Source organism: Engystomops pustulosus, chromosome 2 (genome assembly GCF_040894005.1).
Source record: "Engystomops pustulosus chromosome 2, aEngPut4.maternal, whole genome shotgun sequence".
Lineage (NCBI taxonomy): Eukaryota > Metazoa > Chordata > Amphibia > Anura > Leptodactylidae > Engystomops > Engystomops pustulosus.
In genome coordinates, this window is record NC_092412.1 from 222,258,026 (window position 1) to 222,283,979 (window position 25,954).

The 25,954-nt window shown below is 40.6% G+C and overlaps 1 protein-coding gene across 1 annotated transcript in view; it reads right to left on the reverse strand.

Moving 5' to 3' along the window:
* Positions 1–1,204: 1,204 nt before the first annotated feature.
* LOC140116742 (myeloperoxidase-like) overlaps positions 1,205–25,954 on the reverse strand; it is a 32,921-nt gene continuing 8,171 nt past the window's right edge. The window contains exons 3-11 of the mRNA XM_072133179.1: positions 22,456–22,585; positions 20,847–21,050; positions 18,924–19,239; positions 12,733–12,893; positions 12,384–12,636; positions 12,076–12,246; positions 4,950–5,187; positions 3,345–3,554; positions 1,205–1,460 (exon numbers count right to left, since the gene is read on the reverse strand). Coding sequence (XP_071989280.1) covers positions 3,356–3,554; positions 4,950–5,187; positions 12,076–12,246; positions 12,384–12,636; positions 12,733–12,893; positions 18,924–19,239; positions 20,847–21,050; positions 22,456–22,585 — 1,672 coding nt within the window. The 3' untranslated portion in view covers positions 1,205–1,460; positions 3,345–3,355. The remainder of the gene's footprint in view (positions 1,461–3,344; positions 3,555–4,949; positions 5,188–12,075; positions 12,247–12,383; positions 12,637–12,732; positions 12,894–18,923; positions 19,240–20,846; positions 21,051–22,455; positions 22,586–25,954) is intronic.

The window sequence follows — 25,954 nt, forward strand, 5'->3', positions numbered from 1 at the left end:
GGTCTGATTGTTCTTACCATATTACTACACACTACTGTATTGCAGTATTTGGCAGTTTTTCTATGCATCTGTAACAATGATCCACCAGTACATTGTTACAGATCTGTATAAATGACATGCCCTGGGGTCTTATATGGATCTCTGCCAGGACCTGTTTAGACCAGGTCTGAACTAGCAGACATTTCTGCTATAGTCTCTGCTGGTTTTCCGGCAGAAACTATAGTAAATGCGACAGGCTGGAGCGTTTATGCCCCTGGCTGCCCACTGCCGGCCTCGCTCCTTGATATGTAAAATGAATCCTGTTTTGTTATTTTCCTCATCAGTCAGACATTCCTGCCCATAAAATGGATGGATGGTTATGTGATCTCTAACTATTTATGAGCAATGTCCCTGCCAGGACTTTATGATCGGCTTCCTGAAATTCAAGCTTGATGCTAAGGGAGCTGTCATACAAGGTAGCTAAAGAGGGAATGTGTTCCTTCCCACATCCTGGGAAACATATTTACATAATTCCCATAATCCTTAGTTCTGCTATTATAATTCTATATGGCACAATTGCAGAAACATAGAGTTATGATAATTACCCTGGGGCGCTCAGGCTACGTCACCCGAGCACATCAGGGAGCCTAGTATTTTAATTTATGCACTCCCCCTTTGCGCTAGCAGTCCCTCCCTTTACCTATCTATGCGCGGTGAGAAGGGGATGGCAGATGTCCATGAATTGGCAAAGCCTCTGTAAAGAGAGCTCCAACTCCTAGACATTAGTGAAAAGCCTCTCACTCAGCTAAACCAGGTTCCTACACTGGACCGAAGAGATTCAACCAGTTTCAAACCACAGCTGGGAATCTTTCCCTTCCGGGATAGATAAACTGGTTTGGATTTAATCCCACGACATGTCATTAGGATTCCTAAAAATTATGTTAAATTACCTAATATCCTGCCGTCCACACTTACACACACATTACAAAAAGCATGAGGTAAAGTGGCCAACCCTTTTTCAATTGCCTTAAAAAGCTTAATATAACAAAAACTTTTGTATATCAAATTTATTGAGAAAATCTTACAGTTTTCTTTGATAACATAAAGAGTAAAGGAACAACAAAATGTTTTCAGTTTATTGTAACAATTACAATACAAAGTATGAATATGGTCTAACACAATTAGTTAGACATATGGATCTGTATCCCACTCCATTATTGTCTAAATGGCAAATTTCCCCTTGGACAAATTTACCCCTAAGGAAAACTCCCTAAATGTACTGCAGACACAGGTAGAAATGACTACAACCTGAAATAGGCTGGTGGTTTACAGAAGGACACACAATGCTGAGATTGTGTGTAGGGGTCTAATGGATTTAGAGCATGGAAAGACTACAAAATCTTTAATTATACATAGGATCAGCAAGGGAATTCTAGGCCAGTGATTTCATTTTTGCATCTTGGGGATTTCCATAGGATAATCTGTAAAAAACAAAAAAAAATCATGTATCAGCTCTCAAGAATTCTCCCCTCTTGATTGTCTCACAAATGCACCAGCCAGGGTTATTGTTGTCCATCAGCTATACACATGTAGCCAACATTAAAAGCAAGTTCATTATTTCAAACAAACAAATCTCTAAACAATGCTGCTGCACCTTCTGTCACCACTGTCCAATGTTCTACTCACTACAAGTATCTATACCTACAGTCTCTCAAAGGGGTTGTCTGACTTTTCTACAGGTGGGCTGGGGGGGGGGGTGGCTGTTAAAAAAAAGTGTCTGGGGCAGGAGATGGGTGGGTGTGCCAGGCTGACGGAAGTAGTCGTAGTAGTAGTAGTAGAGTGGAGGTGCTGAGCCCCTGTTAACAAACGTAAGTGTAATAAACCAACTTAGTCCCTGCCGGTGCTGTGCTGCAGCGTGGTGGATGCCTTATGATGCCGCACATAATATCGTAGGGATCCACTACGAGGTCACCGTGAAGTGGTTAGTTGGCTTATACAATTTGATCAAAATGTAATTAAGAACCACAAGTTATATAATGTAGCCTAGCGGCAGTAGATCATTGTGTTATGTGTGGATGTGCAGTCCAGTTCTTTTTCTTCCCCATGTTTGTAAGTGTAATAAGCCTCCGTCCGGCTCTTCCATTCGGCAAATACGGTCAACTTCCTCCATCCACATCAATCGGGTATGAGACCTCATAGCCGCCAGGAAGTGTCTTAGGATACCCTTTTTAATGTCCTGGTTACCCAGGAGCATTGAAAGTAGTGTAACAGCTGGTGTGAGATCTCCATAGACTCTGCATATGGCTCTATATAAGTCCCAGACAGCAGACCAGATGGAGGCTATCACCTCGCAGTCCCAACAAACGTGGAACATGGAGCCCGAGGCTGAGTGGCATAGCCAACACATCGGTGACACAGATGGGAACATTCGGTGTAAGTGTACCGGAGACCTATACCAGCATGTGAGAATCTTATAATTAGTTTCCTGGATTTTACTAGATATTGATAATTTATTGGTCAAGATAAGGGATTTCTCCCTTAGAGAACTTCTCAACCTCTAGATTTTTAAATAAAGTCGGACAACCCTTTTAAATAACAGAACAACACAACAACGATTAGCAGTACTAACAGTAACAGAGGTCCCTTAAGACCTACTCATAAAGGTATCTCCACTATGCCAGAGTGGTCAGAGGTGGCCCTCACAATTATTGAATAAATACTAAAAACTAGACAAAAAATAGGGAAATCCATGCCAAAAATGAACTTGTAAAATAGAGAAACTTTATTGATAACAAATTAATTCTTTAAAATGTACTAAAAATGAACAACCCAGGTAAGGGTTGTAGCTGAATATAGAGTAGTGCAAAGGGAGCGCTGCTCCTAATGGCAGTAATGTTTACTGCACCACATAACAAAAACTCATGCCCAAACACAGAAGTTAAGTAGTAGTATTTATCTGCTTAACTTCTGTGTGTGGGCATGAGTTTTTGTTATGTGGTGCAGTACACATTACTGCCATTAGGAGCAGCGCTCCCTTTGCACTACTCTATATACAGCTGTGTACCCTTACCTGGGTTGTTCATGCATTGTCTCTCCTGGAATTTTTTAGTACATTTTAAAGAATGAATTTGTTATCAATAAAGTTTCTCTATTTTACAAGTTCATTTTTGGCATGGATTTCCCTCTTTTCGTCTAGTTTTTAACCCTTTTAAATAAATCAGTACTTATTACGGTAATACAATGAAGTTAGGATCATTCCAAAACATTGTGGTCTTCCATAGAACCAATGTAAGTAATGTGGTGTAGAGTGAAAAAACATTTAACAATATACTGTATTTCATTTCTTTACTTAAAGACATACTTACAATTTGGGATGCTAAGCTTTCCAAGGAGTCAGATCCATGACTGGGAAGTTAGAACACTCCTTGAAATCTGCTGGGTAATCATTGGCCATGAAGACATTTGGAGGAACTTTTTTAATGTTGGTGTTAGCGCATATGATCTGTGCCAAAGTAACCGACTCTATTGATCTTCTTTGCGCTGAGCTGAAAACTGTGGAATTTTCATAATAAAACCTAGAAGAAAATTTTGTATGCAGTAAGTAAAGAATACAAGGCAACACTGTGTATTCTAGAATAGATGGCATTTAGTAAACAGAGGAAGGGCATCTGTCGTAAATCCCTTAATGCCGCAGATCATTTTGGTATTTCTACTTTAAACCTTAAACTGTAAGCTATGATTAAATAATTTTCCCATTTATAGAGATTTATAGAGAGTTTAGGCTTTTTATGTAAAGCTTTAGATTGTACTTCTTAATGACTCCATTTATTATTTTATGCAATGTAATGGGAAACTGGTAGCAATGACAAAAAAAACTTCAATTGTGCCTTTTTTATGGACTTTTTATTGGTATCGCCCTGCTTTTGACATTCAGCAACTAATCCAGTTTATTCTTTGGGTCCGCACTGAACTATTGATGGCCTATCCATTTTTTCATTATTATTAGAGATGAGCGAGCATACTCGTCCGAGCTTGGTGCTCATTCGAGTATTAGCGTACTCGAAACGGCTCATTGCTCCGACGAGTATTTCGCCTGCTCGAGAACGAGCTTTCACTTAAGGAAACACAGTGAAGAACAGTGAAGAACACAGTGAAAACAGTGGACACAGGATCATTTAAGGATCATCAAGGATCAGAAGACATGAGTACAGAAAGGTGTTCTTCACAATAGTATGTGAAGAACAATATGTGTGAAGAATCTTGTGTTCAGTGAAGAACACATTGCAGATGTTTCCATAGATCTGCTAACTTATCAGAAGACATGAGTACAGAACGGTGTTCTTCACATTAGTATATGAAGAACAATATGTGTGAAGAACACATTGCAGATGTTTAACACGGGTCATTCTCCTTTTTGAAGTTCCACGAATATTCCATTGAATAAAAAAAAAAAATGAAGAAACAGGACTGACTTCCTTATTTTTCAATAAAATGATACATTTTGTTGGTCCCCTTGGTCCCCTTGAAAAATGCTCGAGTCTCCCATTGACTTCAATGGGGTTCGTTATTCGAGACGAGCACTCGAGCATCGGAAAAAGTTTGACTCGAGTAACGATCACTCGAGCATTTTAGTGCTCGCTCATCTCTAATTATTATTTTTAGCCAGGAAAGTCTGTTAAAAGCTCAACTTCTGCTCCACCAAGATCCTACTGTCTGTGGTCCTATGGCCATGGTAAAAGGGGGCTGAAGAACCCATTTTGGTGATAAATGGAGGATCCAATGGTTGGAACCACAACAGTCTAGAAGTTGTCACCTACCTACTGAATGGATGATGAAAATCTCTTTAACTATTTATTGTGATGCAACAGGTTAGACTGAGTACCTGAAAAGCACTTTTAAAATGATGATTATCTGATCTATATACAGTATATAAATATATATATAATTTTATTTTGTAAATTGGCACTTACCTATCTCCAGTTCTAAGTCTGTGGAATTGATTTCCAATTAAGCAAGTTAGTGTTTTCCCAATTATTCCATTTCGAACTGGGGGCTCTGAGACTCCACCAACCCAGATATCAATGTTTTCTGGCGTTCCATACAATTTAATGAGCTTCTTGGCAAGTTCCCTGTTTTTTAGCACATCGGCCAATTCCTCAAGATTATTTGGTGCAGAAAGACCACAGAACTTTCTCCATGCATTGTACCCTATGAAAATTCAGCACATAAAATTACCTTACTAAAATTTATAGGAAATTAACCAGGGGAGAGGCAGGAAAGGTGGATGAAAGAAAAGAGGAGAGGCAGATGAATATCTTATAACTAAGTAAATACCTATTAGACATATATGTAGGTATGTAGAAGAGAAGCTGTACCTTTGTCTATAAAGGAAAAATAATATATATCCACATACTGACTGATTATAAATTTAATTTACTATACTGAATCAATAATACAGTCTGATTCAGATGTACTATTCATGTGTGATAAAGGGACAAATGTGAACTTAAACCAAGTGGTCTGTTATTTGCCAGATTTATAAATTGCTTTTATCTAACTTTTCTATCACTATTTTTATCCTATAAATATGCTGAAAATCTTGCATGGAATTTTTATCATAAATTAGGCTAAGCTTATGAACCATTTAGCTTAGTAAAACTTCCCCTCAATGCAGTTACTTTTTGGTTGTGTCATATGCATAACTGCAGCCCATTTCTCAGATTGGGTTGAAGTTTCCAGTGGAATACCACAGGGTCAACTTCAACGAAGTTGCCCCCCCCCCCATGTTTAAATTAATTTCCCTTCGTTTTTTTTTTTTTAATTTCTTTATTACATTTTCTTATTACAAAAATCACACACATCTAACAAAAGATATATCTACTGCAATCCTCTTACTGTTACCGTATAATACCAGAAGAAATTGGGTAGCTCTACACCCCCTTTACCTCTAGGTCTGTTTAGGTATTGGATTTTGATTCGCACCCGCTTTCTGCCCCAAATCAGTTCATTTAGCAAGGTTTCTATTGTCTTAAAATATATACTATTTATACATATTGGAGTGGCAGATATGATATAATTCAGTTGAGGTAATATAATCATCGTGATTAGGGCTATCCTGTCTGCTTGAGAGATAGGGAGCGTGACCCATACTTTAATTTTCTTCCTAATTTTTTGGATCAGAGGAACCAGATTAGATTCCAGAAAGGAGTTAGCCCATCTCCCAATCTTAAATCCCAAATATTGGAGATATTCTTCTTCTCCCAACACCTTAAGTTCTCCCACTCCTCCGATCTCCATCTCCTCCAGCTGTAATTTTGTGGATTTATCCCAATTCACGGCCAGTCCTGAAAATTCCCCGTATTCCTTAATTGTCTCTATAACTATAGGCAGCGATTTCTCTGTTTGGCTTAAGCAGAACATCAGATCGTCTGCATTTTAATAATTACTTAATTTTATTAATGACTTCATAGAGGGTTTACACAGCAGAGTTTCAATAATTGTAGATGATACTCAGCTCAGTAATTCATACTGATGCAGGTAGTATTGTATTACAGAGGGATTTTTTTTGTCTCTGTGACAATAGTATTTTGCAGACACCTTTGATAACTGTTACAGCTGATCATTATAGCCTAGGGCTAAAGTAAAGTCTGGGGTCGTCTGTTCTTAAGCCAGGGACTGCCTGTATGTATCAGTAGTAAATACCCAACATAATACACCAGAAATAAATGTACTGCACAGTAGGCAGATACAGACATCACTTACAGCTTAAATATGGAATTGTCCATCCTTGTCTTCTTCCTATAGGACTCCTGACAAGTGACAATCCTTCTCCATCAGGTACTGAACTTAATCACAACCTTACCCGGCCATGACTTATTACTACAAAATTTGCCACCACAGCCTCCCCCCCTCCTTAATCTGATAGCACTGACCCCGCTTAGTTAGACCACTAGCCACTGGGATGACACTGCTGCCATTCTATGACATAGACAGCGCCAACAATGTCATTACTTGGTCAAATCACGCAGCCAGGAGTAGTATTGTCTGTGTCCAGTAATCAGTGGTATGTGCATTTTAACCCCTTAACGCTGAAGCCACTTTTCACCTTCCTGACACGGACCATTTTTTAAAATCTGACATGTGTCTATTTAAGTGGTTATAACTTTGGAACGCTTTAACATATCCAGTTGATTTTGAGATTGTTTTTTCGTGACACATTGTACTTCATGCTGGTTGAGAAATTTAATAAATATATTTAGTATTTATTTATGAAATAAATGGAAATTTGGCAAAAATTTTGAAAAAAACAATGTTTTCCAAATTCAAAATTTTCTACTTTTTGGAAAGTTGGTCATAGCACTAAAATAACTTGATAACTAACATTTTCCATATGTCTGCTTTAACTTGGCATCATTTTTCAAACATCTTTTCCTTTATTTTGGATGTTAGGAGGCTTATAACTTTAGGTGCAATTTTTCAGATTTTTACGAAAATCATCAAAACCTACTTTTGGAGGGTCAATTTAGTTAGAAGTGACTTTATAAGGCCCACATGACAGAAACCCCCCACAAATGACACCATTTTAGAAACTACACCCCTCAAAATAATCAAAACAACCTTTGGGAATTTTGTTAACCCTATGAGCGTTTCATGAGCGTGAAAGATAAATGAAAGTGAAATTAGAGAAATGTAATTTTATCTTAATATAGATTCATTTAACACTAAAATTTGCACCTTCACAATGGGTTAAAAAGGAAAATGCATTTTACAATGTTGAGGGCAATTCCTCTTGAGTATGCCAATACCCATTTTGTTACTGTACCCTGCTGTACGGGCACAGGGGGGCACTTGGAATGGAAAGAGCGTTGTTTCGTTTTTGCAGGGCAAATATGGCTGAAAAAGTTTACATGTGTCAGGATGCATTTGGAGAGCCATAGTGGTACCAAAACAGAGGAAAGCCCCAACATGAGACACCATTTTGGAAAGTACACCCCTTGGAGAGTTTAGCAACGTGTAATTTGTGTATTTTCCCCAATAGGTGTTTGATTCAATTAGGCCCCAAAAGGGAAAAAAGGTGAAAATTTTCTCAAAAAAGTCACTTTTACCCCAAATTTTTGTAAGCCACAAGGGATAAAAGATGAAACAACCCCATAAATGTGTAAAACTATTTCTCCTAAGCACAGAACTGCACCACTTTTGCATATAAAGTGTTGTATGGGTGCACAGTAGGGCTCAGAAGGGAAAGTGGGGCTTTGGCCTTTTAGAAGCCAGATTTGACAATCATCCTTTACATGTGTCAGGATGCATTTGGAGAGCCCTAGTGGTACCAAAACAGAGGGGAACCCCAACAAGTGTCACCATTTTGGAAAGTGCACCCTTTGGAGAATTTAGCAAGGTGTAATATGTGTATTTTCCCCTACAGGTGTTTGCTTCAATTAGGTCCCTAAAAGGAAAAAGGTGAACATTTTCCCAAAAAAGTCACTTTTACAGCTAATTTTTGTATCCCATAAGGCATTAAAGATGAAACAACCCCAAAAAATGTGTACTAGCATTTCTCCCGAGTATAAAATTGCCCCACACATGCAAATAAAATGTTGTATGGGTACGCAGTGAAGCTCAGAAGGGAAAGAGGGGCGTTGGCCTTTTAGAAGCCAAATTTGACAGACATCCTTTACATGTGTCAGGATGCATTTGGAGAGCCCTAGTGGTACCAAAACAGAGCGGAACCCCAACAAGTATCACCATTTTGGAAAGCACACCCCTTAGAGAATTTAGCAAGGTGTAATATGTGTATTTGTCCGTAAAGGTGTTTGATTTAATTAGGACTTAAATAGATAAAAGGTGAACATTTTCTTATAAAGGTCATTTTACTCCTAATTTTATATAGCCACAAGGGATAAAAAAATGGAATAACCCCTCAAAATGTGTAAACCTATTTCTCTCGAGTGTAGAAGTACCCCACATGTGTATATAAAATGTTGTATGGGCGCACAGTAAAAGGAAAGGGGAATGTTTGCCTTTTAGAAGCCAAATTTGACAGAAATGTTTGACATGCATTTGGAGAACCCTAGTGGTATAAAACAGATAAGAATCCGAAAAGTGACCCTAATCTTTGCACACCCCTTAGAGAATTTTGCAATGTGTAATATATGTATTTGCCCCTACAGGTGAATGATCCAATTAGGCCCTAAACATTAAAAAGGTGAAAATTTTCCTATAAATGTCACTTTACTCCTAATTTTTGTAAGCCACAAGGGATAATATATTAAATAACCCCAAAAAAGGTGTAAAACTATTTCTCCCGAGTGTAGAAGTACCCCACATGTGCATATAAAATGCTTTATGGGCGCACAGTAGAGGAAAAGAGGGATGTTTGTCTTTTAGAGGCCAAATTTGTAAGAAATCCTTCACATGTGTCAGGATACATTTGGAGAGCCGTAGTGGTACCAAAACAGAGGAAAACCCGAAAAGTGACCCTAATTGTTGAATGTACACCCCTTGGGGAATATAGCAAGGTGTAATATGTGGTGTAGTGTAATACATGTGGTGAAATGAGCATTTTGAACATATAGGTGGTTTCCAAATATGATGTGCAACGGAGTCCAAGATGGAAATTGCAATTATTTCTGGAAAGTTCAGTGCCCGTTATGTGGCGCCCCTTATGAAATAATGGAGGGGTATAGGGAGCAACGGGACATAACAGTTGTTACAATTATTCATTTTACCGAAATTAATTCACAATAGGTTGGGCGTGAATTGTGAATGTCTAGTGTATAAGGAGGTAGAATATACCAAGGGACCAACTAAACTTTTGTCACTCTGGAGTTGTCGCATGTCTCTTAGTAGTATATAGTGTCCATCCTTAGTATATAGTGTCCATCCTAACTTCTCTTTTGGAACAGACTCTTTATTGAGTCCTACCATTAGAAGCAGCAGAATTCACCGGGAAAATGCTGTCCTGGCAAAACACAGGAACATCTAAACCAGAGGTACTGGGGCCCGTCCTTCTTGTCCCAATATTAGTTTCCTAATATCTTCCTCTTGAAAACGGAGAAATGATACGGCAGGACATGCACATTGGAACAGCTCGTAAGAGTTGTACACCATAATCTGTACAATGTACACGGCCCGCACTTTTGTACCAAATCTTCGTTTTAGTAGGGAAATTATCACCAAGTGTTGCTTTTATTCACCCTAGCGATGCCCATTGTGACGAATATTGCTGCTTTTGGCTGGACCAAATCGACCAGCAAATAGCGGCAAACATGGACAGAGGGGGGCAACAAAACCCCTCTGGACCGCAAGGCAAAATTGGTGGCTGTCAGGAACAGCCGCCACCCTGCCCCGATCACCGTGTCTACAGACATGGTGACCGGTATTACTGACGTCATAAGTAAATTCGCTGCTATCGGCTCGTCTGAATTGATGAGCCAATAGCAGCGATAATAAACTGGGGGTGTGTGGGGGGGACGTAACCCTTCTGGTCCATGGGGCAGGATGGATGGCTGTCAGGAACAACCACCGTCTTACCCCGATCAGTGAACAGCCGCCGTCTTACCCTGACCGTTGTTGGAAAGTCACTACCCGCCGCACCGTTCTATAACAACGCTCGTTGGGAATAGGCTATACAATCTTTATTTATTTTTTAAGCAATTTAGACAAATAAGGGCTTATTTTTTGCGAGACGAGATGCACTGTAAAAAAAACCTTAATTTTAGTGGGTTTTTAGCTTATTGAAGAAATTTTATTAACTTTTTACGTGTGGAGGAAAATAAAATCATCAATTCTTGTTTTGGATTTTTAGCATTTTTTTGGGGGGTTGTTCACTGTAGCATAACAATAATATATTATCTTTATTCTACGGATCACTACGATTACGGTGATACCTCATTTATATATTTTTATTTTTATTTGTCCAATTTTATTGAAGGAAAACTAGAATAGAAAAAATTGCATTTGTTTTAGTATTGCCATTTTTATAGCAGCATAATTATAGTATTTTTTGGTTTACGGAGCTGGTTGTAAGCTTATTTTTTGCGTGACAAGTTGCTCTTTTTATTGGTATCATTTTGGTGCTTGTAACTTTTTCGGATCACTTTTTAGAACATTTTTTGTAAAGCAATTTGATAAAAAGTTTTAATTTTTGGCAAGTTTTTGGTTTTTTTTTTTTTACCACGTTCACCGAGCGGGTCCAATTATGATTAGGATTTATTGTACAGATTGTTACGGACGCGGCGATACCAAATAAGTGGGGTTTTTTCGTGATTTAGTGTTTTTTATACTTTATTACTTGTGTAAAGGGAAATGTGGTGTTTGGGGGGACTTTCACTTTCTTTTATTATTTATTTTTACTGTAAAAAACCTTTATTTATTTATTTTTACTTTTTTTACATTTACTGACATCTTAGCTTGAACAAGTGATCTTCTGATCACTTGTTCAAGCTCTTTTACAGGTTACACAGTGCAATACAGATGTATTGCACTGTGTAATGTAAGACACTGAGCATGCTGCGCATGCCCAGTGTCTTACAGCCGGGTCCTGCCAGGAGGCAGGGACCCGGCACCGAGAGGAGGATCGCGCAGCCCCGGGCACCGGCAGTCCCGGGGCTGCGATCGGAGGAGCGGACCCCCCCGGTAAGCGCCGCGGGGGGTCCGATTCACATTTAAATATCTTTAAATGCCTCTAACACACCGCGGTCAGCGGGTGTTAGAGGCGGGTGTCAGCTATAACATATAGCCGACACCCGCAGCTTCTGGCCCCGGCTCCGTTCAGGAGCCGGGGCCAGAAGCTTGACGTAATAGTACTGCATTTTGCGGGAACGCACCTCCCGCGATGCAGTACTATTACGTCAAATGTCGGGAAGGGGTTAAAGACGCACATAACAATGGTTACTATAGAGGGCCAGGGCGGCTCTCCGCAGTTTGGGAGGCAAGGGTCGCGTCCTAGGAGACTGCCTACCCCTCGTCACAGCCCTTGGGATAAAGATAGGACTGGAACTAGGCTTTTGTGTTGAACTTGGTTCTGCTAATTATTCATGATTGTGTATAATATATATATATAATGAAATATGCATTTTTATATTGTCCGCACCCTACCTGGTAACCCATGATCTCGACCTCTCTGTATATTGAATGACGCTAGATCACGACCAATATTATTAACCACTGGGAAAAGACGTTCCCTCAAAGCGTCCACCATTATCTGATCCTGGCGGTTTAGTTTGGCTTTATTCAGCATCATACCTCTGAGCATAGGATCAATTCCACCTGCGGATGTAAAATATGGTCATTAGAGATGGGCTTGATTGGGGCTTAATCATTATTAATAATTCTATTTATGCTATAACTATACCAGTATAACATTTTCATTTCTAGCATGTAGAGTGATGAAATTTAGAGGTTACCTTCTCTCACTATTCTCCATGGGGCAAAGAATGTTTGGAAAAGTGGAACTGCTGGTTCTGGACTGGCAGGTGAGTAATCCTCTGCTAATCTATAAACGAATGGTCGCACCAGTGTATGACCCATCCTGAAGCCAATGGTGAAGACATTGGCTACTGCTGGGTCCACGTCCTCACTGTAGGATTTATATGGGGGAAGCTCCTTTGAAGTTTCATCACCCAACAATACAGGCAGCCAGTCCTTGTATGTTACTTTCTGTCAAAAACAATAAAACATTTTTTTGTAACTGGAAAACTCTGAGGCAGACTATTGTCTATTTAATGGGGAGGAACTGAAATAATAATACTGTACCTGTAAGACGGCACCAATTATCTTGCGGGCTTCTTGGTATAGTTTCTCTCCTGACCAATGTGGGTTTAATTTATGCAACACTTTCGCAAGTCGATTGTGCTCTCTCAAGAAGAGTGTATGGAGGGTAGTCAGCATAGGCTGCTCATTGGAACGGCTGTCCCCTGAAATAAAAATTGAAGTCGTTACAAAGATATAAAAAATTTCATCAGGGATTTTGCATCAAAATCAACATGGTTTTCCAATTTTTTTGTCTAAGCCCTGCTTTTCTATTCATCTTTATTTAACTTTATTGGCAGGTGTGGAAAAATAAAATAAGGTTGCAGGTTGCTTGCCTCGTTTCAGCATCATGTGTTTACTGGCATCTGGGGTGGTAGGCTACTTGCACACAACGGGGCTCATTTGCTAAGGGTCCGAATCGCCGGGTTTCCCGAATATTTCCGTTTTGCGCCGAATTGCCCTGGGATTTTGGCGCATTGGCGCCGGCTTTCACACGACAGAAATGGGGGGGGGGGGGCGTGGCCGTTGGAAAACCCGACGGATTCAGAAAAAACGTGGAATTAAAAAAATAATTGTGTTGCAAGAATAGCATTCACATACACCGGGACGAAGAAGTTGAACTCCGGCGGACTTCAGTGCAGCAGCGACACCTGGTGAATCCCGGCAAGCTCCGAATCAACGTCGGACAACGTGCCGCGGGATCGCGAATGGACCGGGTAAGTAAATGAGCCCCAACGTGTTTTTTTTTATACAGAACATAAAGTATGGCCGGGAACACTTTCCGTGTGTCATCCATATGCCTTCCGTTTTTGCACATCTGCAAAACTGAAAGAAGGCTGGCCAATGATGTAATTAGCAAAAATGTAGGCCTCAGGTCACATGATATTTCCTAGCAACAAAACACATAAACGGACTGCATACTGATTACACACATTTCACAAACGAGTGAAGTCAGTTTTTTGACTAGAAGGCATCCAGGAATAGGACATATCTTACATTGCGCCCAAACGCAAAATAAACGGGTAGAAGGAAAAACACACAGTGGGGCACGTTTACTAACCCGGTCCAGCGAGTCCCCGAAAGTGCATTGTCCGACGATCATGCATGGGTCTCTTCCCCGCTTAGGTCCCCCAGAGTTGACCATCTTCTTCTTCCTGGTGCATGTAAGTGCTTGGTCTTGCGACACAATTTGAAAGTTAAATTCCGCGCTCAGTCCGAATCCGTCGGATTGTCCGATGGCCCGACCCCCGATTTCTGTCTCATTAAAGTCATCACCACTGCGCCTGAATCCGATCACGTGCGACACAATCCCCAGTTAAATACTTGTCACAGTGGTGCAAATCCCGAAAACATCGGTTAATCCGGTGAATCAAAAATCGCTTGACATACATTTCACAGTGAGTATTCTCCAACAGAGCGGCTGGGCTTTTGATAGAGGTCTGATCACATGGATACTGGAGAGGTGGTGAAGCTCCTTGGTGGGGGACACTGTAACACTGAGAGGTTTGGCCTGGACTCTGATTGAAGTATGCCATTGCAGATTATTTGTCTTGATCCGGAGTGGCTGGGCCACAAGTAACAGGAGGAGGTAAATACAAGGGGGTTCCTCCCTGAGTTTCATTTGGTCTAGCGGAGCTGTAAGCAGAGCCTGTTGATGCACGGAGTTTGCATAGGATGTTCTTCAAAAGTCTTACAGAGGCTGTGGACGACCAAGCTTACACTTCCCCTCCAATGCAGTATCAAATAAGTAACTGCAACCTAGTACTAATATGCCTGACACCTCTACTGTCTGCCACAAACTGCCTGCTCACCTGTTCTGGGCTTTGAGCTGTCTGTCTTACTCTAAGTAGAGGACTACGGTTGTTTGCATTCTGTGTTTAGTGGCTGGACAAGGATACTTGTTTTACTGTGAGGAGGTCTGATTACAAATCGTTTTTGATTACAAATATCTACCTTGCATCCTTTGGGGAAAAATGTCAACTAAAGATACATCCTGGAAGTCTGGAGGTGGAACCCCTAAACGAGGGGAAAGATCATGGAGGGGGAAGTGACTCCTCCAAATTCCAAACCTGGAATTTCCTTATTATTCAAACCCAGTAATTAGTCAATCACAGTGTTAGGCCTACTGTGAGCATTTTTTTCCCTAAAGCCCCAAAAAAAGGACTCTATTTGCCGTTTTTTTGGGTCAACAGTATTTTCCCCTTGTCTCCACTAGGTAACCCACAAAGTAGGCCCATAAGTATTCTTTGTGCGGACTGCTTAAAAAATGGAGTTCGTTATCTAAGCAGCCCACTGAAAAAACAGATGAGACACGGATGTTTTTCATAGCCCTATAGACTTTTATGGGAGTGCAGAGACCTAAACACAGCCAAGAATAGGACCGGCATTGAGTTCTTTTCTCAGGGGCACTAGGCTGAGAAACAAGGCTAAGTAATCCTTAGCTGTGTGTATGAGCCCATAGAAATACATGGAGCTGTTAAAGAGACTGCCACAGGATCCAGATAAAAAGCAAAGGATCGGTGGGGTAGTTAATTGGCTATTTCAGCAGGGGATGAAGCTGATGAAGCAAACCTTATCCCGGCCGAAATTCTGGCTATGGTGAAAAAAAATGGGGCTTCTGTTGATGAGTTGACCTAGGAATTGGGCATTGTATCAACTGACATCTACCTGCTGAGAGACAACCTTGCTGCACAGCAGGAAATGGTCTCAGCGACTGCCGCTGAAATCAATGGGGCACATTTACTTACCTGTCCGCAGAGTTCACTGAAAGTGCATTGTCCAACGATAATCCCCATAGGGGAAAATATTGCTGTCACTATAAAACGGCTATGTCACAACATATATTAAAATACAACCATAAGTGCATACAAAACATACACACACATATACAAGTATGTAAATACACACATAAACATTTGTTACCATTAAAATCAGCAGCTCCTTACTTGTTGAATAGGATAAAAGAGGATTTAAATATGTTGGTCTTACATTTCAATTGTAGGAGCCTGTCACTAAAAGTGCTTCAAGATAGTGTGCAGGGGGTTGGATTTATTGTTTAAAACAGAGTCCAATTTGGTCAGCATTCTTGAACACAAAACTGTCTCCCACCCGGAATGGCTGGTTTAGACGATTGGCTTAGAAGGACTCTCCCAACAGATCATGGTTGGGAGGACACATGGCACCAGGGAAACAACCTTGGACTGTGAGTTCCATCCCAAGCCTCCTCATGGGAGTGTGACTCCTAAGGTCTAAAAGGAATAAGCTTGTATTAAGGATGTATTATATAATGGTGCTGAGGTATGTATTTAACCAGACTACTCCGAAGTGACATCAAAAATGGATGAAGTTTATTCCCGTGCACAATCGGAATACAACCAACTAATGCACTTCTATCAAGTCATCAAATCTAAGGTAAATCTACATAGAGACTTGACACATTTTGAGGCCCTGTGCACTGTACAGGATGTGGCCCTGCACACAATTTCACTGATTTATGGGTTACTATTAGATAACTGGGGCAAACCAGAAATCTCATATGTTAAGGCTTGGGAACGGGAATTAGAAAAGTCTTTCCCTCAAGAGGAATAGGTGTCCACCAGATTAAGGTCTATCTATTTGACAGCGATGGCTGCGCCGAACTGACAGCGGCTGCGCCGCGTTTTGCTTATTCACAGCTCCTGGCCACATGTTATATATATTGTCAAAAAGCATGGGCTTGGAGGGGGCGTGGAGGGGGTGTGTCGGTCGACCCCCTCATGAATAAGGCCGACTGCCAGGGGACAGAATACAAAGATCCGACCTCTTATTTGACCTCGCTATCAGAATTCTATAGAGACACACTTTTCAGGGAATACCTATTACCATGTGTAAAAGATTTAGGTGGACACTGACCCCACTGTTGATGTTCAAGAAATCTTACGGGACTGGGTCAGTATGAAGCAATTATAGTTTTTATCTTAAAAAGGACAAAAATCCTTTCGAATCCTGATGTGAAAATTTTAGCTAAAGTGCTTGTAAACAGACATAAAAAGGAGATTAAGGGAATTATAGATTCAGATTAGAGCATTTTCATCCAGGACTTTAATTTACATATACTATTTACTGGCATTCATTTGGGGAGGGTGCTGGTTGCTCCATCCTGTTAATGAATGCTGTAAGGGCACTTGATAGGGTGGAGCGGCGGTGCCTTTGGAAAGTCTTGGAGAAGTTTGGTATTGGTCAAAATTTTGGTAGCAAGGAGTAATGTGAGTGAGACTTAGGGTTGACTAGAGGTACCTGCCATGGTGATGTCCAGGTTATTGAAAAGTTTAGGGTCTTTTCAGAGTTCAAGATAAACTGGGAAATATCAACTTTTGCCAATTCATAGGGACATAGTACAAATAGATACCCCAGTCATGATATTGAAGAAAGATCTTAATTTTTCTTACTTGGGGATTACGGTCTCCGGTGATCTGGGTAAATGTATTGAGATAAATTGATATCCAAGATTTATCAAAAATTTCATGTTGGTTAAGAAGTGGAAAAAGTAAGAATAAAATTACTTTATTTGCATAGGTCCATGGACCTTTCTTTATTTATTCAATTTCTGCACAGTCAGCATTTTTGGTGCTTGAGAGATTTGTATGTTTTTAATAAATTAATTTGAACTGTTAGAAAGCGGGAAAGTTACACAAGGTATATATAAGAAATGGGTGGTAGCAGAATTACGTTTTATATGTTGGTCTGTGGTCGATTGGTGGTATCTTTCAGTTCTCTCCTTTTTGTGATAATCACAATTTTCTGGAATTTGTTACGATTTCTGACAACTGTTTTTGGGTTAATAATAGGATTAGATATATTACACAGGTAGTTATAGATGAGAAAATGTTAAAAGTTAAAAAGGAAATTTGGGTTTAAGGATTCAGCTTACTTAAGATATTTCCGGTTGTTTCATATTATTGGCATGACTGTTGAATCATGATTGTATTAATTTTCTGTCAAGGTTATTTTTGGTTATATAATCATATTTGGAAGGTGCTGAGATGTTATCGCTGTATTGAAAAGTTGTCTCTGTCCTGGAATCACAGGATGGTGCAGCTCTGTGACCAGCTGTACTATGCAACTGTGATGTTACATAAAATAAACCTCAGAGAGGATTTAAATTGTCTGAGGTGCCTACAGTGTGGTCTTGTCATGTCCTAAGCTAGACTAAGATCTATATATTTTTTTTTTTGGAAGACCATCTTACAATTTTGCTATCTTGGTCCGCTCAGGAAGAGATTATTGAAATAGTAGTCGAGAAGGTAAACATTTTGAAAGTAATGGTTGGGGGGGTGCCAAGTGTACAATGCTGGTGGGGATACGCAAAGTCCATCTATTTTCACCTAGTTGACATCAATTGAAAAGATAATATAGTATGAAGAAAAGGGTATGAGTAACAGGAAGAAATGAGAGAAGATTGGAGCATCGGGGATCACAGAACAATAAGTAGTTTACCTTACCATATTTTTATTAATTATTTTTGTTGTGCTTTGCTCTGTGTCGGCTGGGTCAAGGATTGGAGGGGGTGAATAGGTTATGGGATTTTGGAAGAGGATGGATGGTTTAGGGGATTTGTATGTGTTATATTTTTATTAATATGTAATATATTTATTAATCTATTTATTTATCTATGAGATGGCTTTGTATTGATCCTGGGCCTGATTTTACATCATGTTGATGCATTTATCAGACATAAAAATAAAGATTCTTTTTTTTAAAATTGTATGCATAAGCCAATTCCCTACAACTCTGGCTTTACTACATGTACATAAAAGATCATGGGGCACATTTACTTACGCGGTCCAGTCGCGATCCCGCGGATTCTGGTCTCCCGGGATTCACTAAGGTTGTGCGCCCGAGCAGGTGTCGCTGCTGCGCCGAGGTCCGCCAGAGTTCACATTCTTCTTCCCGGTGCATGTAAGTGCTGATATTTTTTAAAATTCCGCATTTTTTCTGAATCCTTAAGGTTGTCTGGCGCTGATGCACCACATTCCAATCTCGTGCCCCAAAACCCGGGGCAATTCAGCGCAAAACGGCACAGATCGGAAATATTCGGTAAAACCTGACTGAATCACGGCCGCAGGACCCTTAGTAAATGTGCCCCCATGTCTTTTTATTATTCAAGTACCCTTACATTTTTGTTCAAAACACCAAGGAGTTTCCCATAATCTCACCTGCTACGAAACAAGGTACTTGTGATAATGGATCATTCCTAGAACATTGGTCAGGAGCGTTTCCTTTAAAAGGCAGATAGGCAAATCCATGGTCGGAGAAGTTCTGATTAATAGCCAGAAGTCCCAGCTGGTTTGTGTTGTTGCGAAGCGAGTTGGCGAGATTGTTGTCACTACCATACACCTGGCTGGCATCAATGTAAGAAGTCAGGCCATTCACCTGCTGACGTACAGGGTTTGTCAGACTGCACACAGAAGCTGTGCGAATCATACCGATACACTCCGTCCCATTGATATAGCGAGGGTCACTTGGAGAAAACTGAAAAAATACAGAATCATGATAATATGTTGACGTTATAATAATACTAATAATAGACTGGATATTTTTACATTTAATTTACAGACTATGTGTTGTCTAGCAACACTGCAACCACAACCAGGCTTGGCACTTGCTGTCAGACTAGGTAAGTGGTAGCGAACTCACCCTGCAACGTCCCTGCGGGCTATGGCCCTGGGCAGATAAACCGCCCTGACAAGGGCGAACCCACTTTGAGGAACCTAACCAACGGCCCTTGAGTGACCCTACAAGATGACAAGGAAGACATACTTCATCTGGCAGCTGCTGGATGGCGGAGTGGACAGGTAACAGGAATACTGAGATAGACCGATGTTCACACTGGTACACAGAAAACGAACGCAAGTCTGAGACAGGGAATGCGAGATAACAATGGGAGATACACAGTACTGAGGGACAAACAACAAATACAGATAGACAAGTGGAGTCGGACAAACCGGGTCAAAACCAAGATGGCGGCAAAGGTACAGAATAGATTTGCAAATAGAATGGTTAGGAGGCAAAGCAAAAGTCAAACACAAATATAGCAAACAAAATAGCAATAGCACTAAATACAGAGATCATACTGAATAACCAGCGAGGTGATGGGAGTAGGCAGGTATATAAGGCAGTTTCTGGACATGCCTCTAGCAGCAGACTGGAGGAGCTGTCTATCAGGCTAGTAACCTTTGATGGGCAGGGCTGAAATGCAAGTAGCAGGGTGTGCTTCAATCAATCAAAACACAGAACCCTAAGCCACAGTTCACACACAAGAAACACAACCAAATTAACGCCGCCTTTTCTTCCAACTGCAAATAGAGGGATGGTTTGGCACTGACGTTACACTTTGTGATTGATCTGCTAAACAGTAGAGTATGTCCTAGTCCTGATGTCCTGATCACTCATATGGGGACATTTAACAGGACTTGCATGCCATGAAAAAATTGCAATTCCTAGTGTACCACTCCATTCCTGTGCATTGGCTATTCCTAGTGTACCACCCCATTCATGTGCATTGGCTATAACATGCGCCTGTTCACCTCTGAACTGGAACAGACTACCAGTATATCATTTTTCTATGGCAGGGTAGCCGGCAACCGGCTTATGAGGATCCATAAAACGGATACAAGACTGAAGTACATGAGCTCTGAAAAACATAGAGAAAGGGACTATTTTGGCCATGTCTGTGTGCATGTAGCCTGACAGATACTGTTGGGTGGCAGCATTTCAAGGGCCCAACAATGCCCAGTGAGAGGACTCTAGACATCATAGTGCGTTGACTTAAATCATCATTACAGTATGGCATGCTTGTCTCACAGGGATGCAGGAACTGCTCACACCATGTCACATGCTCATCTGAAACAGGCCTAAAGCCTTATGCCGACAGCTATAGTAGGCATCCCATTTGAGTACTTGAGGCCTTCTGCTATACCTCCTCATGCCTCCAAATTATTTAGCCGGCCCCATTTGACATGTAATCGAGCCTTTTTAAGAGATTTGCCGTCTAATGTATGAGGAGGCTTTGTAGCTCGTTGCACAGGAAGTCTACAACCAGAACATGGATATGAAAATGTGTCAGGAAATGGTCTTACCATTAAGGGGAAACATGGATGAGTTTTAACACAGAGATTACAATCCACATTTTGCAAAAATGATGATGTTGTTGGGGTAGAAACAGAGAGATCAAGGTCATGATCCATAAACTGCCCCCATTGCATGAACATAAGTGATATTCTGTCATCCAGTTTCAAGGAATCAGTCGATATCTTTACAACTTCATTTGATACATCACGTGCCTGTTGCAAAAAAAATTATGTTAAAAGAGCAGCAAGAGAAAAGATTTTACCTTGTGTATATCAGACTTTCCTAATTCAAAAATTGGCTTCCACTGACTGTATACATTGGATGGGTTTAATCCAGCAAAATATCAATGTGAATATGCAGTGGCCTAACAAGCGCCGTAGCAGCCGCTGCTATGGGGCCCGCACAAAGCTGGGGCCTGTTTGTAGGTCGTAGGTTAATGGTGTCTGTACTGGGCCTGCTAAAAGCTATTAGCCGAACCCTGTACTGACTAGCACACACTACACGGTACCTGTGCCTTTAAAGCATAAATGTAATGCTTCTGAAAAAAAAAACAGGTTTTAGCACAGCTAGAGAGAGCCTTTGACAGCAATTCCAACAATTCCAAAATACCTGTGTCATGCTGCTGGATTTTTCCTATCTTGATATATAACCTGATATAACTATCAATTCTTCTTATAAATCATATACAGCTAGTTGGCGGGCACTTCCTGGTGGTGACATTATTAAAGGGAATTCATATAAATAAGGACTCCATGTTTGTAATTGGCCGGCCTAAAGCATGTTTGAGTCACATGCTTGTGACATCACTCAAGGTCCTCTTTTCTTCCACTAATCTACTACTGTGCCTCCCGACAAGCCTCCCCTAATCCTATTTGGTTTCCGCTGACACTTCCTATAGGGATCCAAAATTTCTAAATTCTACTTTAATGGTGGAGATGACAAATCCTCAATACAGCCAGCTATTCTCTACAGCAGTCACATGTCTGTGTCTGGACATCACCTTTGGAGGTCATTATAGTGTGAGTAACATTTCTTTGTATGGGAAATAATACAATTTTTCCAATATACTTTATGTGCTAATTCCTCACAGTTTGATATATCTGATTATTGTCATTTCATTTTTTACCTGAGGTGGAAGAAGATAATCATTTGACATATCCACATGTTCATGTGTATCAGTGCTGTCTCATCTTATGAATCATCTTCCATCATATGTGCCGTAAACTGCAAGCTTTACCTCATCTACAATGCACCATAGGGTGTCCAGATAATACTAGGACACCAGTTTGACGGCTATAACTGGACTGCCTGAGACCTCTGCACCCAAATATCTTAGGATAAAAGCATATAAACATGCTTGGTCATGCATTGAACACTGTACCAGGACAGGACTCTGCAAAACCTACTAAAACCTACAAAACCTACTCAAATCATGATTGCATTTCAGCGCTGTTGTTCCATGGAGAAGCATGGGATCCTTTTATCATATACAACAATGATGCTTGGAGTCCCATCTCCGGCACAGTGTTTGGTCCGTAAAATTCAGGTTTTATAGTTTTTAATAGAAAAATAATGAAATTCAGTATTTTCCTCCGTTTGAGGTTCTAAGTTATTTACCAGGGGTAGAGGATAGCCATTGATGGGGAGGTTGGCTGTCCAGCCTCGTGGCAGGGAAATTGCATCTTCATATTGAGGTGGGAGAAGACGTGTGAAACCAGTATTAGACGCACCAAGATAAGGCTTCTTTCTGTGAAAAAAAGTAGAGGATTCAAAAATTGTGCCGACTTACTTCCGAAAACATTTGCCCGTGTTGTTTATGACAAGCCTAAGGGAAACATAACACACACAGGTGGGGCCCCAGATAGATGCAGGTCTTAGCTATGGGACCACATATAGCAGACATTTATTGTTTTTTTTTACAAGATTCTGTAGGATAAAATATATTTTAAGTTGATGTTCTTAAAAAATATATAGTAAAATGGGACAGCGGAGACATTTTCATTAGTCGCTCTCAGTTTTATCATTGTAATAGATGAAGCTCAGATTCATGGTTAGAATGTAACAGCTCTGCAGCACCATCTGGTGGTCACACATTGTTTTGTGCTTGTTGCTTTGTATTTCTCTAGATCAGTGATGGCAAACCTTTTAGAGACCAAGTGCCCAAACTACAACCAAGACCCACTTATTTATCACAAAGTGCCAACACAGAAATTTAATTTGTGATTTATACTCCCTTCTCTGTCACAGGTTGCATTGATACCAGCACCTGAGGACACCAATAATGCAACAAATAGAAGAAATTTGGATGATCATTGTAGTTTCCCTCCAGGGTCCCATAAACAGGAAGAATTGCCTGGGCCCAGAGCGGGAGCTACAATGATAATCCAGATCTGTCCACACCTTCCCACTCCTCCAGTGGTCCCAGGTAGCACTGTTACTTTAAAATAGCTCTGTGCACAGCAAGTCATGGGTACCTGGGACTGCAGGAAGATACCTGGAGTCATCTCTGGTGATGGGCTGAGTGCCCACAGAGAGGGCTCTGAGTGCCACCGCTGGCACCCGTGCCATAGGTTTGCCACCACTGCTCTAGATCATTGCTGTGAAACATATATGCAGCCTGCGGCCTTGTGTTATCCGCCCATCTCCACGGCCCTATACTGAGCTAGTCAGGAGAGCAGCGTACTAGCAGGGTACTCTGATACACACCTATCCCCGGGGGCCTGTATTATTATGTATTACCTGACGTGAGGCTTGTATTATCATTTATTGTCTGGTCTAATGTCTGTATTATTATATAGCCAATGGGCTTCTTTTATATTACTAATAATTATGGTTTATGGGTCTACATTATTTCTGGGGCATTATTTGGGCATACCTCCCAAAATTTCTGGAAGAGAAAGGGGGACAAAATGGCGGCATGTGTAGCCCAGGGTGGGATTTGAACTCAGATCCCCCACACTCCACCTACAATGGAGAAAGAAAGCCTCTATCCACGAGGCTACAGGCTAAGTGGTTGTTTATGGGAGGATTTTATGTATCTAAGAGCTTTACTGTTACACTGTGACACAGGCTCCATGGACTGGTATATAGAGATGGATCTTCTCAAAGATTATTATTGTAATTATTGAGATAATTATTGTTATTATTATTTTTATTATTATTAATACTATGGAAACTATTGTGGTTATCAATAATAATAATAATAATAATCGCGCCATAATAAAAATAATAATAATAAAAAGAATGATAATTGTCTCAATAATTACAATAATAATCTGAGAAGATCCCTCTCTATATACCAGTGCATTAAGTCTGTGTCACAGTGTAACAGTAAAGCTCTTAGGTACAAAAAATCCACTTATAGACAACTGCTAAGCCCATAGCCAAGAGGCTCTGTGTCTCTATGGCAGGTGGAGACCTTGTGTCTGGGGAAGCCCTAGGAGAAGTGGAGACCATGTATGGACAAATGGTGATATTACCCTGTTGATGTGGTCCCCGCGCTAACCCAACACATCTCTCAAAAGGATTCCCTGACTGATGCCTTTAGAAGTCATTCAATACCACAATTTCTGGCTTCGAAAGTATACTAGGATACTGGATAACCCCAGCCAGTGCGAGACCTGGATGGAATATCTGGGACAATCTCTCAGCTGTCTGTGATAGCAGGACAGAGGTGAAAAACCGGGACTGTCCCACCAAATCCGGGACGGTTGGGAGCTATGTTTGGGCTGCACTGCAAAATTAGCTTTGTGCTTCTGGGAAAGTTTTATTTGTTTTTGTGTGCTATTCTGAGCTATACTGAGGTGTTTGGTGTTAGAGGGGTTATATTTTTCTGTATTTTGTACTCTACCGTAGTAGAATCATAAAACTGTTTTGCACCCCTATTGTAAATTTCAATTCTTCTTATTATGAGGGTTCTAGAAGAAGATGTCAACAATGCCTTTTACTCACTTTGGACATTGTCTCAGGTGGTGGAGATACATTGATGACGTCTTCCTCATTTGGGATGGCACTAAATAAGAGTTGTTACAATTTCATAGTGCTTTGAATATGATAGACAGCAGGATTAAATTTACGGTGGTTTATTCTCTGACTCAGTTACAGTTGTTGGACATATTAGTGATATTGACTAATGATGGATTTCTGACTGAATTGTTCCTCAAACCAACAGGCAAAAATAATTTATAGAGATTTGAAAGTACCATCCTCGTGCCATGATTAGATCCCTTCCGTACAGTCAACTGTTAAGTGTGAAATGCATCATCAAAGGGTCATAATTTGATCATGATGGTAAAAGATATGAAATTAAACATTTTCTGACATGCAACAATTTTTATCTCATCTCTAAGTCATCTATCTTTTAATTTGCCCATGTGGCTTATTGTATGTGGGTGAGATGAGCATTGCTATACTATTCGGATTAAGCAAAGATCTACCATTCTCAAAGCATTTCTCAGAGGCTGGTCATACAGAGAAACCATACAGATTTTTAATGATAGATCATATACCAGTGTTACGTATGGGGAGCTGTTAGAGAGGTTACTGAAGAGAAGAGAACTGCAGTGGCCTAATGGGCTATAAATTACATCCGATTCAAAGTTAATTGTGTTGGATCATATGTGGAGTATTAATTTATATTTTGATATTGTGAGTGAATAGTCTGAGACAGGCACAGTGACAGTAATAGTCATATACAGAGAGACAGTCCAGAGACACAGAGAGAGACAATCCAGAGACAGACAGAGACAAACAGAGACAGACAAAGGCACAGTCCAGAGACAGACCGAGACACAGTCAGAGACAGCCTCATACACAGAGAAAGTCCAGAGACAGAGAGACAGACAGAGACAGTCACTTACAAAGAGGAAGTCCAGAGACAGACAGAGGCACAGTCCAGAGAGAGACAGGGAGACAGAGAGACAGTCAGAGACAGTCACATACAGAGAGACAGACAGAGAGACAGTCAGAAACAGTCATGTACAGAGAAACAGACAGAAGGATAGTCAGAGACGGAGAAACAGTCAGGTACAGTCACATACAGAGATACACACAGAGAGACATCAGAGACAGTCAAGTACAGACAGAGTCAGTCAAGGACAGACAGAGAGACAGTCAG